At 40.9% G+C, this 15706-nt stretch overlaps 1 protein-coding gene across 1 annotated transcript in view; it reads right to left on the reverse strand.

The window, feature by feature from the left end:
• Nucleotides 1-6622: 6622 nt before the first annotated feature.
• The window catches only part of uvrag (UV radiation resistance associated gene), a 198115-nt gene continuing 189031 nt past the window's right edge, over nt 6623-15706 (reverse strand). Inside the window, exon 15 of the mRNA XM_041801333.1 lies at nt 6623-10956. Coding sequence (XP_041657267.1) covers nt 10158-10956 — 799 coding nt within the window. The 3' untranslated portion in view covers nt 6623-10157. The remainder of the gene's footprint in view (nt 10957-15706) is intronic.

The raw sequence follows: 15706 nt of genomic DNA on the forward strand, positions 1-15706 counted from the left end.
CCTGAAACAGTCCTTTATATTCTCCCACTGATTGGCATAAACTATTTCATCCTCAGAAAGGGGGTATTTGATTTTCTGGTCATTAATTGAAACAACACACATTTTCTTTTTTTTTTTCTTTTTTTTTTTTGTACATTTTTCTTAAATCATGATTAAGCTATACAAACACCCAACCTAATTAAAGTATTTACAATAATTACAATTATGCCACACTCTCTAAAACCCAAGCAAATCACCCAACAACCCCACAGGAACACCCCTGCACAAATAATATATTGCACATAAAAACACCAGACTATCAGACCAAGCGGCACTCAATTAATCTTCCGCTGGTAACATGATCTTTCTTTTGCAGGCGGCCGTCAATCAAACAGCGCAGCTGCTGCGGCATTCGGGGGACACAAACGACATCCAACAATGCCAAAACACTCAATAAATATTTCATAAATCACTAAGAGATATTGTGCAAAAGTCTGCTTCTTAATGTGCAAATATATGATTATCTTAAATTGCAGTGTGCACGCTAAAGTGCAGATACACCAAGATAAAGCTAAAGTGCCAACGTGCCTTATTAATATGCCCAAAAATGCCCTACCACCATGCCTGACTAGTGACGAAGTGCCCCTTCGTTACACTGATATTTACGATTCTAGGTTGTAGTGCCGCTGACGGAGTACCCACAACAACCAGTGAGAGCGAGCAGACTGGGTAACGTCACTAGACGAGACAGGATTTCGTCCTGAGTCTTTCCCTTGTTTTATGATTGTTGCTTCACCTGTAACATACGCCAGGACACTGTTGTGTAGAGACAGCAAGACGGTATCAACAGACATCTGTTTTTTTTTTTTTAAGTCAGGTGATCATGCGAGGTCGTAGGCAGGTCAGCAGGTGTGTGGTCTCCAGTGATCTGACAGTCTGGCTGAGTCGTCTAGAGTGTGCGTTCAGAGGATTAAAGATGAAAAATCTTTGGAAATTGTCCTGAAGTCTGTGGTCTCCCCCAGTTTTAAAATCGTTTCAGATTAAAAAATCGTCTAGTTTGTGGCCAGCCTAAAGCTGTTGTAAAAACTGTGTGATCACTTTATAGAAATGATGGTATATTAACTCACACTGTGCCCATTAAACACAACACACAACCATCTAAGAAGATTTATGTGCTCACACTGTACAGGTGAAGTCAGGACTGACTGTGACACATGTCACTGGACTTTCCTTTAAAAAGGCTCACAGACTGAGGTGGATGTTAGATCTATTCTTATTTTCTCACATCAAGCAGCTGCAACAAAACCTCTCTTACCATGGATTTACATAAACACTGGGACCAGCAAACACAACGAGCAGCTAAATAATAACAAAATTTCCATGTCTGCTGGAGGTTAGACCATTTCTTGCTCAATGACTTCCTTAAATATAGCCATGTAAGGCACATCAAAAAGGCAGTCCTGCTGTTTTCTAACCTGACATGCCAGATGGAGAAAAGGCAGAGGCTTTGAAAAAAAATCGGAGTGTGACTGAGTGAACGTTCTGTCTGTCACATCTCTACGGGCCAATAAGAGCAACAAAACGTGACGTAGCCGCTATCAAGCTGCGCATGCGCAGCTACTGAGGAATAACGCGAAACATGTCGACTTGGACATTTAAGTACTCGACTTTTGTCGTTTTTGAAAAGAAAACAACCCACTGCTGTTCTTTGTCCTTCTTTTGAAGAAATGTCAAGTTCTGGTAAAACTGGCGCTTTAGCAGCATCCACGCTAATCTCTTCCGCCATAACTGCACCAGCTCTTGCTGCTTCTTTTTTACGTCTCGACTCTGCCGTGCCTGAAAGTACTGCCTCTCGTTGCTGATTGGTCCTGTCACTTTCTACCCGGGTCCATACGGTTCAGATGGAAGCTTTGCAAGATGGATTCACCAGTGAGAAACAAGGAAATGGGCGTATCCATCTGCTTTGCAAGGTTAGCTGTTTTCATAGTGATTGAAGATGCTGTCCAACAGTTTACAAAGGAAATTATGGCTAATGGGGGATTTTGCTTGTGGCTCTGCTCTTGCTCAACAAAAAAATATCAAACATGCCAGAAATCAGGACATGAGCAGCTGGTCTCTGTCATGTCCCCTGTAAAAAGAGGTCTGGCTGCAGACTGCAGACCCACGTTCTTGCAAACCACTACTGTGAGATGAAGCACCTGCCAGAAAGTAAGCAACGTAATTTGCCAGTATACATTATAAAAGGTTTTTTTTTGTCTTTTTAAAGTCAACTCTTTTTTTAAACAGAGTCTGGCAGTTAAATTTACAATAACTACATTGCTAACTAACCTGACACGTCAGATGGATGTGTTTCAAACATCCATCTGGGAAACCACTCATAGACAGCGTTTGGGAAAGGGCAGACTCTTTGAAAAAATACTTGGAGGGTGACTGGATAAACATTCTGTCACATCTTTACGGGCCAATCAGAGCAACAAAACACGTGACGTAGCCACTACTGAGGTGCGCCACAAGCAAGGAGTAAAATCCATAGAGAACTGCATAACGCGAACCATGGCGACTGTAGGCATGTCAGTAAGACTTTTGACGTTTCTGAAAAGAAAACAACCCAGATTCTAATCACAATAAATTGAAGAATGGTGATTCAAGCTTTCCATCAGTTAAGTGGCCAACTGTTTGACCTATGCTGCCACCAGACAGTCAAGTAGCACATAGAGAATGACTTCTGAAAACACTGAGATTTTCAGTTACACTGCAATTTAATTTTAAAGCTGTGCTTTCAATTAAATAACCTGAAGATTCATATTCCCTTGTTTTGAAAAAGTTATATTTGTCATTAACCCCACCACTCCAATATCAAAACTATATATTACTCCCTTACATAAGCTTTAAGTTAGTTCATTTTTTAAGTTTACTTGAGTAGATTTACAGATCAGCTATTTTATTTCTACTTAGGTGAATTTTATTAGATGACAGGAATACACAGGAATCTCTACTAACTGTTTTCTAGTCTGGGCAAAACTTATAAGGTAAATATTTTTCTCTAAAGACTGTTTGATTTATTAATAAATGCTTGGGTTTTTCTGCTTGGCAACTTATATCACAGTTGTTATCTTCATTTGTGGACACGTGCCTCTGAAGCCACACCCCACTGCTGCTTTGCTTCTCTAAGCTGAGAGGATCTCAGAATGACAGACAGAAAAACCTCCTGTTCATGAAGTTTAAGAAGATTCATGATGTCCCATGAATGGAACTCCCATCACAGCAGGCATAAAGGCTGTTAATACCATATCAGTCTCAGGAGATGTTTGGATAATAAAGAACTGCAACACTACAGTTTGGCTCTTTGGAGTCCTGTGTCGTTCTCTGGAAGCATGTTTTTTATGTATGCCAACCCACTGTGCTCCACAGTAAACACTTGAAAGCACATACTACATTTGGATTTTTACTCACTTTCACCGCTGCTGTCTGACCAAGCGTTTCTTTCTCCCGCTGACTTCCTCGTAACTTTAAGTGCTCCAGCTACACTAGTGTATGAAGTATCATCCTCCCTCTCCGTATTTTGCCAAGAGAAGACCCACCTCACTCTACCTCTGATTGGCTCTGTGTCTTAGCTGACCAATCCAACTGACAAATGCAACAAGTGCTAACCAATCAGTGGCAGAGTAGGGCGTTGGGGATGAAAATACTGAACAAATTGTCCAAAACGGGACGCAGCATTTAACTGTCAGATATGGGATGATTCTGTATTTTAAGGGACAGTTGGTAACCCTTATTCTGACCATTGCTGAGTCTCACTGTAGCGGTCTGCAGGGTGGGTGGTGTCTGAGATCAGTGGATTGCAGCCAGACTGTCTTGCCCCTTTACACTACATGACAAACAACATGCAATCAGGCTGAATGTCTGCCGGACTTCCTAGTGAGTGGTGCAACCCAAAATCTGTGTCTGAATTTACTAAATATCACACCTTTCACAATATGCACACCAAGCTAAAGAGAACAGAACGTCAGAGAAAGGTCAGTTCAGTATGAGAGTAGAGTTAACCACTGGGTTGTTCCTTAAAGCAACAATGTGTAGGAAAAGTGAAAACATTATGGTGTAAGATTGAGTTATATATTTGTAAGCAAACCTGAGACATAACTTTGGTTAGATGACTTTCTGCCTTGTGTAATTTAAAGAGAATCACCATTGGATTTTTTTGGCATGTGTTTAATAGATTCCCTGCAGATGGATCATGTGTTCATTGCTGTTGTAGATCTCATTACACTGCCTTTAATTAAACATCTTAGAAAACCGGACATCTCGAACAGAAAGGAGGGCATGTGCTGAATGATTGCTGCCAGGAAGTAATCAGGTTGATTTGTCCACATGGTACACTTACTCTTTAATCAGTTAATATGAGAAGTTTGTTCTACAACTCTGCAACATATTAGTACACGCTGCAACCGCAAACAGCTCCATTAATCACACTGTCATTGCTTCCACTCCCATAACAATCCCATTGCCTAATTCAGAGTGGACATAGAGCTGCAATTCAGGTGCAAATGTGGTCAAAAAGTTCTCCTGCTCTGTGCAGTGTGCCCTGTTATGGAAAGAAGTCCTCTGCATCTTCACTGCACTCTCATGCTGGTGGAGCCAGTTTGTCCACATGAAGACAATTAGCTAGGACGGAAAGGAAAGCGTTTTTTGAATTAAAGGTAAGGCTAAACTCAAAAATTCACCCTTGTCATGGTAAGGCTTCAGATCATCTCCACACATGTGGATGAAGTGTGGAAAAGCCCACATCCCTGAACAGATTTAACCCCTGATTACATTAATATTAGCAATGAGAAAGTCATATTTACAGACTTTATATACACGTAATTTATTTTAGGTCATACAAAGTTTTAATTTAAAAAGATTGAAAAAGTTTTAACTAAAACAATTAAAAAATTATTTCTATCACAGAAATGTTGACCTTCTGGAAAATGTTTCCTTTTGCATGAACAACTGCGTCTATGCAACATGTGATGGAGCCAATCAGTCCGTGGCACTGCTGTGTTTTATGAAGCTCAGGGTGCTCTGATAACAGCCTTCAGCTCATCTTTATTGTTGTGTCTTTTATACCTCAGAGATTTTCTACAGAGTTCAGGTCAAGCCAATTGGCTGGCCAATAAAGCACAGTAATGCCATGGTCAGCAAACTAGTTAGGTTCAATGTTGGCCTATCTATCTGTTCCTACGGGGATTTGTAAGGTACTTCACCATGGTGTGTTGTAAAAAGTGCTACATAAATAAAGTTTATAATCCTTATTAAAGTCAAAACTGTCATATCATCCATCTCCAAAACTTTTACCCTCAAATTCCACATACTCCATTAGGCCAAGGTCGGATTATGCAGTGGTTTGCACCAATAGCCGGCGCACGCCTACTGGATGCATTTCTGGAGCAACACACAGCTGGGAAAGCTGGAGACAAGAGATCACCAGATCATGTGAGAACTATGAATTGGCATAGGAATCGTATGCAAACAACAGATTACCTCAATTAAGTTTTTTTTGTGTTCACTGTGTTAAATTCTGGTTTTTGCTTCTACCATGGGTGAAAAATTTAGGCTATTTTTCTAGACAGAATGTGTAGTTTCGTATAAAATACTGTGGTTCTCCTCCTAAAATGTTTATTTTTCTTTGTCTGTGGTGACCTCTGTGACCCTCTGACTGCATAATGACCTGTGACTGATGCCACAGAATGAGACTTCATGTTTATGCGGTAAAGAGATACAGGTGGGTGTCCGTTCATCAAATTGTATTTTGAAAATGATGTTTTGCACATTCTTCTTCCTGTTTTGATCAATCTCCTCTACAGATATATATATATATATTTATATTATAAAATAGATGTATTTTGGATGCAGCTGGTGCTGAAGATGGACCTGGCACACATCTCGAGCGAAGAGGTGTAGTGCTTCTGGGATACACTATGGAGGGACAGGAGTGTGCACAGATTGACTAGATTTTCTGTGCACTTCACTTCATGTGCAGATTGCTGCACAGGTGGAGAATGTGGAAGTTAAAAATACTTTGGCTTTAACATCTTCACAGTCAGGCATGACTGTACCATGTACCGTGCTGGAGCACATTTGCTCCACCCTCCTCTCTTCCCTTCTGGTCTGCTTTCCCAGTAATTCCATTGTTCCATGCCCAAACACACCTGTGCATGTGCAAAGTTTGATACCGTAGGAGGGATTATACATGTATTTTGTTTTAAAAATCTGCAAGAAGATACCATGGCAATCACTTGTGTCAACATTTGTTTAAGCTACATGCAGAAAATTGTGGCTATCCTGCAGGCTACTATGGATGTTGCTGTTATTTTTTGAGATGCCAGCATTGACCTTCTTCCTGCCTCAACATCTGCTGTGCAGCTCAGAGGATGAAATTGTTCCTTTGCTGCACAGATATGATGTTTTTTGGAGAGACAGGCGATATTAAGGACTGCCTTGACAACTCTACTTGCTGTCGAGTACCCTGAACTCAAAAACGGTTGTGTTGACATTGACCCTGACTGTCCTCATGCTTAAGCCCAGGTCCCTCCTGTGAAACCACCCTTAAGCACACTCACTCCAGTACACACAGACAGACCAGTCTTAAAGGGGGCTAGATACATCCATGCCATTGGACTGCAAGTCTTTAATAACAAAAAAGAAACCTCCATACAAAAGTATATGTACATGGTCACTTACTGAACTGTAGAGCAATTAATGGAAATGATCGAACATGGTTCATGTCTTAGTTTAAATACAATACTTCTCAACAGTCAGAGACCACAGTGCTGGATCTAAAAGAAACAGGAGGTGGAGAGTCCATCTTTGTCACATCCACGTCAGGACCCAGACACCGGTTATAAGATCAGTCTAAAATCTTACATATGAATGAGTGACATTTCATGTGAGTGGGGAAAGTAAATCTAAACATTGATTTCATTTGAATTAAAGCACACACAACAATTATTGAGAGACATAAATAATGCAGTAATTGAATACCAGTGCAAGAAAGCATCCAGAACATGAAGACACGGGACGAAAAACCACCGATCGAGACAGCTGCTATTAACGGGTACAGTAGAGCCTGAGTGAGACATTCAAACAGAATCAGAGTTAAAGTTTGGTCGACTGAATCAGTGGACGTTACATTAGCATTTATGTTGGAGGTGATGAGATACATTGAAATTAGAAATAAAAGGAGGACGTGGAGATGGGCTGAAGAACAATTGCACTGTATCCCTGCCATGTGCTCTGGGGATCTTTATCTTAAGACCTGGAGGAGAAAGTGGACCCTGCGTGAGTCGAGCTGAAGAGCGAGAGAGGAGTCACAATTAGAGAGTCTCTGATTGGCCGACTGGTTTCAGCTCCCACCTCACTTTGCGTCATTCGTCTTCAAAGGTCATTGGTGGGAACACTTGGGTCCAAACTGTGAATGTGTGGCTGTAGTTACATGCTAATGTGAAGCCCTGACATACACAAGCACTCACATGTATGCATCACATCCTCGCTCCTTCACACAAACCGTTGGATGAAGGTTCGGTGGAGTCTAAACAGTTAGATGTGCAGTCAAAGGTGGAAGCACTGGGACAGTTAACTTAGATGCAAGAAGAAGTGTCTTTAGGTGAGGTGGCTAAAATAGCCTGTGGTGCTGCAGTACTTGAATCAAAGCACTATTAAACCTTGATGTACTTAGGCTCAGACATCAGGAGTTTGAGACCAACTGATCCCCAATTTACTATTCATACCAAAGGAGAAAGATCTAGTTTGGAGCCTTGGTTCTTGTCAAAGACAAACACAGATCATCTGCTATGTAGTACCTCTGCCTCCATGTTAACAGATGGGACATAGGGTAACCTATAATTAAACATCATATATAAGTTACCATGATTAATTCTTATCACAATAAGTCATGTCTGAGTTTATTTTTTCAACAGATTGGTCAAAAATAGTTTTTAGGGGTATAACGTATCACAAAGGTCACTGTTCAGTTCAAAACAGGTTTGGTTCAAGCCCTAGATATATACTTTTAACTTTCCCTCATTTATTTCTTTTTACTGTCTGTAGAGCAGCCTATACACATGTAAAATAAAACAAAAAACAACACACCCATGAATGGCCTATGTCTCCCGGACTGACACTGAAAATGTTTAAAAATGCTAATTCAGTTATGCGTATCATCTTTTTTATTTATGAAGTGCACTGTGACACCGTCATATAGCTGTTAGTAGATAGCTCTTGCCGTACAGCGTGTAACTCCAAATCACAAATTGTGCACATCAGTGAAGGATCACAGACTACTTTATTTAAACACAGAATGGGACATTGTAATGGAGTCTGAGCAGAGCACTAAAATTCACTTTTATAGCCAATGATCTTTACTTCTACGTATCTGCACAGAGCCATTAACAGAATCATTAACGTCTTTGGCCTTCTCTGCTTTTACATCCAGAGCTTTTTTAAAAACATTCTTCATTCATTGTTTAATAGCAGTTCACAAACGGTTACAAGTGTTGGTACGACTCGACTGGTGTGTTAAAATTTCATGTGTTTTTGCCTTGTTTCTCCATTTATCTGTATTTGTTGCATGACTACATGCACCAAACAGTGACCATTTGGGACCAACACAAACACTGTTACACCCGCACCCATAGTTAATTAATGTTATTGAGGTCGTTTTTACACCTGATAGTCCGAGAATCAGACCGCCATATTGTTGCAAATTCCTGTGGTTTGGTTCATATTCACATTGCATTTGATCAAATGAACCAAACTGTCTGGAAAATGTCAAGCAATTATGCGTTTGTGGCGTTGTTGTCCCAAACAAAGAGCTGTGAAGAAGAAAAGAGGACACAGAAGACATAATCCATCTCCTTCACATAAATGAATGAAACAACACCGAATTCATGCTGTCTAGGCATGTCTGCTTTTGCATTGGGGCATTATGAGCAGACAGCGAGGCAGCGAGCTGTCCAGCATGTCGTTCCGCGCATGAGACGACTGTATCAGTACCTAAGAATAAGGCAACCCAAAAGGAGAGTGAGAGACTATGGTGTGTTGCCATGGTTACTCATAAGCAGAGTGAGGTAATGACATGGTTTTGAGTGTATTAAATCCCATAAATATATCTGTAAATCATTAGGCTTTATGCAACTTCCTGCCTTTGGTTTAAAAGTTGGTCCTGTCAAAAGTTGGTGGTTTGGAAGCAAGCCAAGACCCCCGCGTTTGAGCTGACCAGAGTCAGCTTGTTTGGTCCGCACTCACCTTGGTTCGTATGAGCTTTCACGCCACTCTAAACGGACTATCTGGGGAAATTTACCAGAGTTCATTTAAAGTGGACCAAACAGCTCTGAATGCGACCTCACTAGTGGTTCTCAAGTGGTGGGTCTAGACCCAAATGTTGCTCCATTTCTTGATGGGTAAAACACCTAGCATCCTACTGCTGACAGATGCAACAACTAAAATGGAAATCTCACCAAAAGATTTGGTGAAAACTGGACACTCATGTTTCATCTGCAAAGGATTTTGTTGTCTACTCTTGTTCAGTTGCCACCTCCATTTTTTTGCTCTTTTTTGGTTAAATTAACTTTCCTTGTTTTATATGTATTGATGGTGCATGTTTGAATTCAGAAGGAAGAATTTAGGCTGACTTTCTACCCATTTGTGTGAAGCAACCCCAATGAAACAAGAGTATGAAACCTCGACTTGTAGTCTGAACGAGGTATTAGAACACAGTGTTTGGTACAAGAATTCAAGGTCTATTTCTGCAGCAGGTTGGGAAACAAAGTCCAGGTGATTTACACTTTTTGTGCCTAATTTTACATGAATGGTCCCGTTATTGAACAACAAACAACAATAACAAAAAGTAACTCATATAAAACCCAAATAGACCAGATGATACTGTTATGATGCATTGTTTGAATATTGGTATGATGACTTAAAATAAGGCTTTTTGTCCCAGTACTTGCCCCCTTGACTGCATCTTATTTAAAAGAAAACTATGGAAATGTTTACAATAAGTGCAAATTGGTCATTATTCCAGAAAAGCTCCTTTAGATGATGCCATATCCTCGTCCTCTCAGTTCATGTCCCTGCCTTTTAATGTTCAAGCCTCTGTGCAAGTTTAATTTTCATGCCTCCCTGTCTTTAGGTCCTCTTCTTCACTTATCAGAGTTCTTGCGCGGTCTGCGGAAGCTGGACATGTTCTCGTTTAGTGCATAGATGCGTCTGGAGAACTCCTCGAAGCCGGCGACATCCAGCTCCCCCAGCACCTGTTCATCACACTCTACAGCTACTGCATGGTCCACAGGGATGCAGCGGTAGTCCTCCAGCCGGGCTTCATCTGCAACCCCCAACCCCAACCCAAGACCCAATCCTGTAGCCTCTGTGCCCATAATCTCCTCTGCTTGCTCCACAGAGCAGCGCAGCTCTGGGATTAAGCTAACAGGTGCCTGTCCTGCAACCAAAGAGCCGTTCATGGCTCCTGTGTGCTGACCAGAGGCTGACATTTCCTCCCCAGAGTCCTGCACTGAAGAAGAGCTGGGTACAACTGTGCTACTGGACAGCTGCTCTTCAGTCTCTTCTGTTTCTACTTCTCTGTCGAGGCTTTGACGTCTCTTCTCCTCCACCGCTGTCTCTCCACCCTCCTGCTTCTGCTCCCCCTCCTTGTTGGCCAGACTAAGGGAGGCCATGCCAGCATCCAGAGAGGAGGAGAGGTGTTTGGGTGAAGGCGAAGGAGGCGCCAGGCTGACTGGCGGCTGCTGTTCAGCCATAGCTGTGTTGTAGCTTGGTGGAGGTGACGGCCTGTGATTTTGCTTGTCAGCCTCTGAGCTCGCCCTCTTCCTCAGGCCTCGGTCTGGGGAGCTGGTGTGGCAGGGGTAGCCGATATCTGAGGCAGCAGAGACACCGAGCTGGGACTTGGTGGGCACTGGGATAGAGCTGGATACATGGTGGCGGTCACTGTGAGAAACAAGCAGAGAGAGACAGATGCTTCATGAAATAGACATAAGAAATAGCATTAGGTCATGAATAATGTCCAACAGTGACCTTTTAGACCAAAACAAAATCCTCCCGTGTAATTCTTGAGCTGGCTAAGATGATGAATTAATTTAACCTTTTAACCGCACACACTGCAGTGGTGTGTGCTAGGGACGGCATATGAGGGGACGTGGTGCTGCAGCACCGTTGTGTTTTGGGCTTCAGAGGTTCATCCAATATTTTCAACAGTTGATGGTTCAAATGCTAAGAAAATGTTATGTTAGCAGAAAACCAGAAGAAGATAAAGCAAGTCTTGGTGTCCATGTTGCAGTTGCCTTGCAATTGGTTCTCCATACAGTTACCACTTGAACACAGAGTTTTAATGATATGACTCAACAACTTTATAAGTTACATTTAGAGGTCACAATCACGCTAAAGGAAGTGTCATCTTGTCAGTATGACTACAAAGCTAAGAACAACAAACCCAAGGTGTTCATCCTTCTTTTAATTTTTAGTAAGTCAATAATCATATTTACAGAATGCACATTGGTTTTTAGCTTCATTCAGAGAGTTGTAGAAGGTTTAGAAGTTTCTGGATTCAAAACGTGGTCTAAATTTCCTTTATTTCAACATCTTCTTCAAAGACTTCATCTAAGTTACATGAATTGCTTCTAGCTTCTTAAAACAGATCAGTCAGAGTGCCTGGTCTACTTAGCTAGCAAAGACTTGGCTTGGCTTGACATCATTTCTAGCACAGACCCCTACTTCCAGCAGTTTTCTTTTAGCCAAGGAATTCCGATCCATTTGCCTTTTAGCATTTTCAATTATATATCTCTCTTTGCACTTAATAAGCATATTCCTCCTTAGTTGGTGATTTACATAGGGGAAGTACATGCATATATGCATGTAGAAGTAGAATCTAACACCATCTTTTGTTGATTGAGTGGCAGCAAAAATATATACAGTCATGGATGAAAGTATTGGCACCCCTTGATTTTTTTCCAGAAAATACACCATTTCTCCCAGAAATTGTTGCAATTACAAATGTTTTTGGCATACACATATTTATTTCCTTTACGTGGATTGGAACAACACAAAAAGCAGAAGAAAAAAGCCAAAATTGACATAATTTTACACAAAACTCAAAAAATGGGCTAGACAAAATGATTGACACCCTTTTTTAACAGTGGATAAATCATTTTATTTCAAGCATGTGATGCTCATTTAAACTCACCTGTGGCAGTAACAGGTGCTGGCAATCTAGAAATCACACCTGAAGCCAGTTAGAATGTATAAAGTTGACTCAACCTTTGTGTTTTGTGCCTGTGTGTGTCTCACCAAGCATGGAGAAGAGAAAGAAGAGCCCAGAATTGTCCGAAGACTTAAGAAGCAAAATTGTGGAAAAATATGAACAATCTCAAGGTTTGAAGACCATCTCCAGAGATCTTGAGATTCCTTTGTCCACTGTGTGTAATATAATCAAGAAGTTTATAACCCATGGAATTGTGGCTAATCTCCCTGGACATGGACGAAAGAGAAAAATTTACAAAAGAATGCAACGCATGATAGTCGGAATGAGGGATAAACATCCTCAGTCAACTTCCACACAAATTCAGGCTGTCCTGCAGACTCAGGGTGCAAAAGTGTCAGCTCGGACCATACGTGGTCATTTGAATGAGATGAAGCGCTATGGCAGGAGACCAAGGAGAACCCCACTGCTGACAAAGAGACATAAAAAAGCCAGACTGGAGTTTACAAAATGTACCTGAGTAAGCCTCAATCCTCCTGGGAGAACATTTTGTGGACAGATGAGACTAAGATAGAGCTTTTTGGAAAAGCATGTCGTTCTACTGTTTACAGAAAAGGGAATGAGGCCTACAAAGAAAAGAACACAGTACCTACAGTCAAACATGGTGGAGGTTCATGGATGTTTTGGGGTTTTTTGCTGCCTCTGGCACTTGGTACCTTGACTGTGTGTAAGGAATCATGAAATCTGGAGACTATCAAAAGATTTTGGGCTGCAATGTAGGGCCTAGTGTCAGAAAGCTGGGTCTGTGTCAGAGGTCATGGGTGTTCCAGCAGGAAAATGACCCAAAACAAACCTCAAAAAGCACCAAGGAATGGTTGGAGACAAAGCTGGAGACTTCTGAAGTGGCCAGCAATGAGTCCAGATCTAAATCCCATTGAACACCTATGAAGAGATCTCAAAACTGCTGTTGCAAGAAGGCACCCTTCAAATCTGAGAGACCTGGAGCAGTCTGCAAAAGAAGAGTGGTCCAAAAATCCAGTTGAGAGGTGTAAGAAGCTTGTTGATGGTTATAGGAAGTGATGGTTTATGTTATTTTTTCCTAAGGGCGTGCAACCAAATATTAAGTTGAGGGTGCAACAATTTTGACCGGACCATTTTTTGAGTTTTGTGTAAAATTATGTCAATTTTGGCTTTTTTCTTCTGTTTTTTGTGTTGTTCCAATGCACATAAAGAAAATAAACAGGTGTATACCAAAAACATTTGTAATTGCAACAATTTCTGGGAGAAATGGTGTATTTTCTGGAAAAATTCCAGGGTTGCCAATACTTTTGTCCATGACTGTACAGCTTTGTAGGAAACATTTAAATAGCATATACTGAAGATTTTTTGTTTTTCACAGAGCGATATGCTTTAGTTAATTCTTGTTGTAACTTACTGACCACAAATCAGAACACAAGTCCAACCCTCGCTCTCCTATTTTTGGCTAAATGATCTGTGTTTGGATCCAGAGTGAACATCTTTCTGACATCTTGACGTGTGAAGCAGCACTCCTCAGTCACTCTACTGGCATTTGTTCATTTCAAGCATTTGAAGTTTCTGAACAGAGTTCAGATCATCTGTTTCTGATGCAATCTCAGGCTATTAAATACTTCCATTCTTAAATGCTTTTGCAAAAAAATTTACTTGGGGGTAAAAAGTCACTTTCTAAATTTAACTCTTTTACGCTGACAGCCAAAAGTTCATGTCTTTTGTTTTTAATTGTCCAGTTCATATTTTCATCGTATCAGACAGAATCAGTTTTCATTGCCAACATAAGAGACTGGGACTTCCTGAGGGGTTGTAGAGCCATGTAGGTTCCTTTTAGACAAGGTTTTCTATTGATTGCACTTGCACTCCTCCACCCAAAGCCCTTGCCTCATTTCCCTGATCCAGAAGAAAGACAGCTGCAGCTCTTTGTAAATCACTCACCTTACAACACTCAGAAAACATTTGTGCAGCCTCTGAGACTACACTCATGTTCCTCTGACTGGATGCACGCAGCAGGCGTCCGCCCAAGTATGTCAGACATTTTTCTACATAACAGATAACAGATTCGGGATTTTGGCTTCTCTGCCCAAACCGAGCAGTGAGGCCATAAATTTGCTTAAATGGGGGCTCTTCCTATAGCCAAATCGAAGATCACTGGACTAGTTAGCTGCCTGCCTAATTTGACCACTGTGCTATGTCAGGAGCTGAGGCGCTGTTAGGTTTAGGGTCAGAGGTGAAGCAGGGCCTCCATGTGCTCTGCAGAAATCTCAACATGTGTTGGTTAAAGAGGCGAGGACAAATCTCTGCTTGTCCACTTGGACATGCACCCATAATAGATGTCCTTGTAAATTGTCTCCTGTCGCCTGGTACTTACAAAAGGAGCCTTTCTGCTAACACTTAAACAGGGCTGGGCAACGTTTGGAGACTTTTTAACCTTTATTTTCAAAGACGATGTGAGGTGCAAGTATTACTCATATCAGTATAGTTGGATTTGAAAAATAGGGCTGTCCTTACTTCAGATTAATCTCTGAATTTCTAAGTTAGATGTGAGTTATCATTTTGAAACACATGGTATTTAAAGGTATAGAAAATGTATTGAAAAACTAAATGTGCAGATGTTGTAAAAGTTTTGTAAATTTCAGACAGCATGCTGGACTTTGTCCTCATTTTTTTTAAATAAAATGTTTATTTCAGGTGTCAGGACTTCTATGTTTGTCTCTGTGGTATCAAATAGGTTTGATATCATTTGACTATTAATGGAATCATGTAGATTTTCTTCAAATATCTGTATTTTAACAGCCATTTATTTCTTCATAGAAAAAAAAACTGACATCATCTTACTTCTAAACTAGTGATCATTAACAGCCACATCAGGAAAATAAGCAGAGGAAGAAATATGTTGTGGTATTTTGGGTATCTTATCTAAAATTATTCCTACAGACTTTAAAACAACCGACCAAACAATGTTACCTGGATTAGCTTATTGCTGATTCTGTTTAACAGAAATCCACCTGTCAGTCATGATAAACTCATCAGTCCGTTCTTGTTTTCAGTCTCAACTTTGAGAGTTCAGTTTCCCTGGATCAGAATAAAAAACAATAGACAAAAGTCTTTAATTAGCACACCATAGTCTGGATCCAGACCCAGGTTGTGTCCTATCCAGACCAGTTATATCATTCTGAAAAGTTCACCTTTCTCATCCTGTGCAGCTTTTTGACATTTACGGTGATGCTGTCTGACCTGCACAGCTTTTGTTGTCTTAACAGTAGCGACATGGGATGCTACAGTCAGTCAGAAGTCAGGGAAATTTCAGAAACACAGCGTTAAAAGTCAGCTAGCGAAAGGCAGAAACGCTATGCTTGGAAATTAGACAAGGTGACAATGAAAAAGAGATGTTTTTATTGAAAATGGACTGTTATATGTTTATTCTTCCCACAGGTGGATTCAAACCAACAT

The sequence above is a fragment of the Cheilinus undulatus genome, linkage group 12, assembly GCF_018320785.1.
Source record: "Cheilinus undulatus linkage group 12, ASM1832078v1, whole genome shotgun sequence".
Classification (NCBI taxonomy): Eukaryota; Metazoa; Chordata; class Actinopteri; order Labriformes; family Labridae; genus Cheilinus; species Cheilinus undulatus.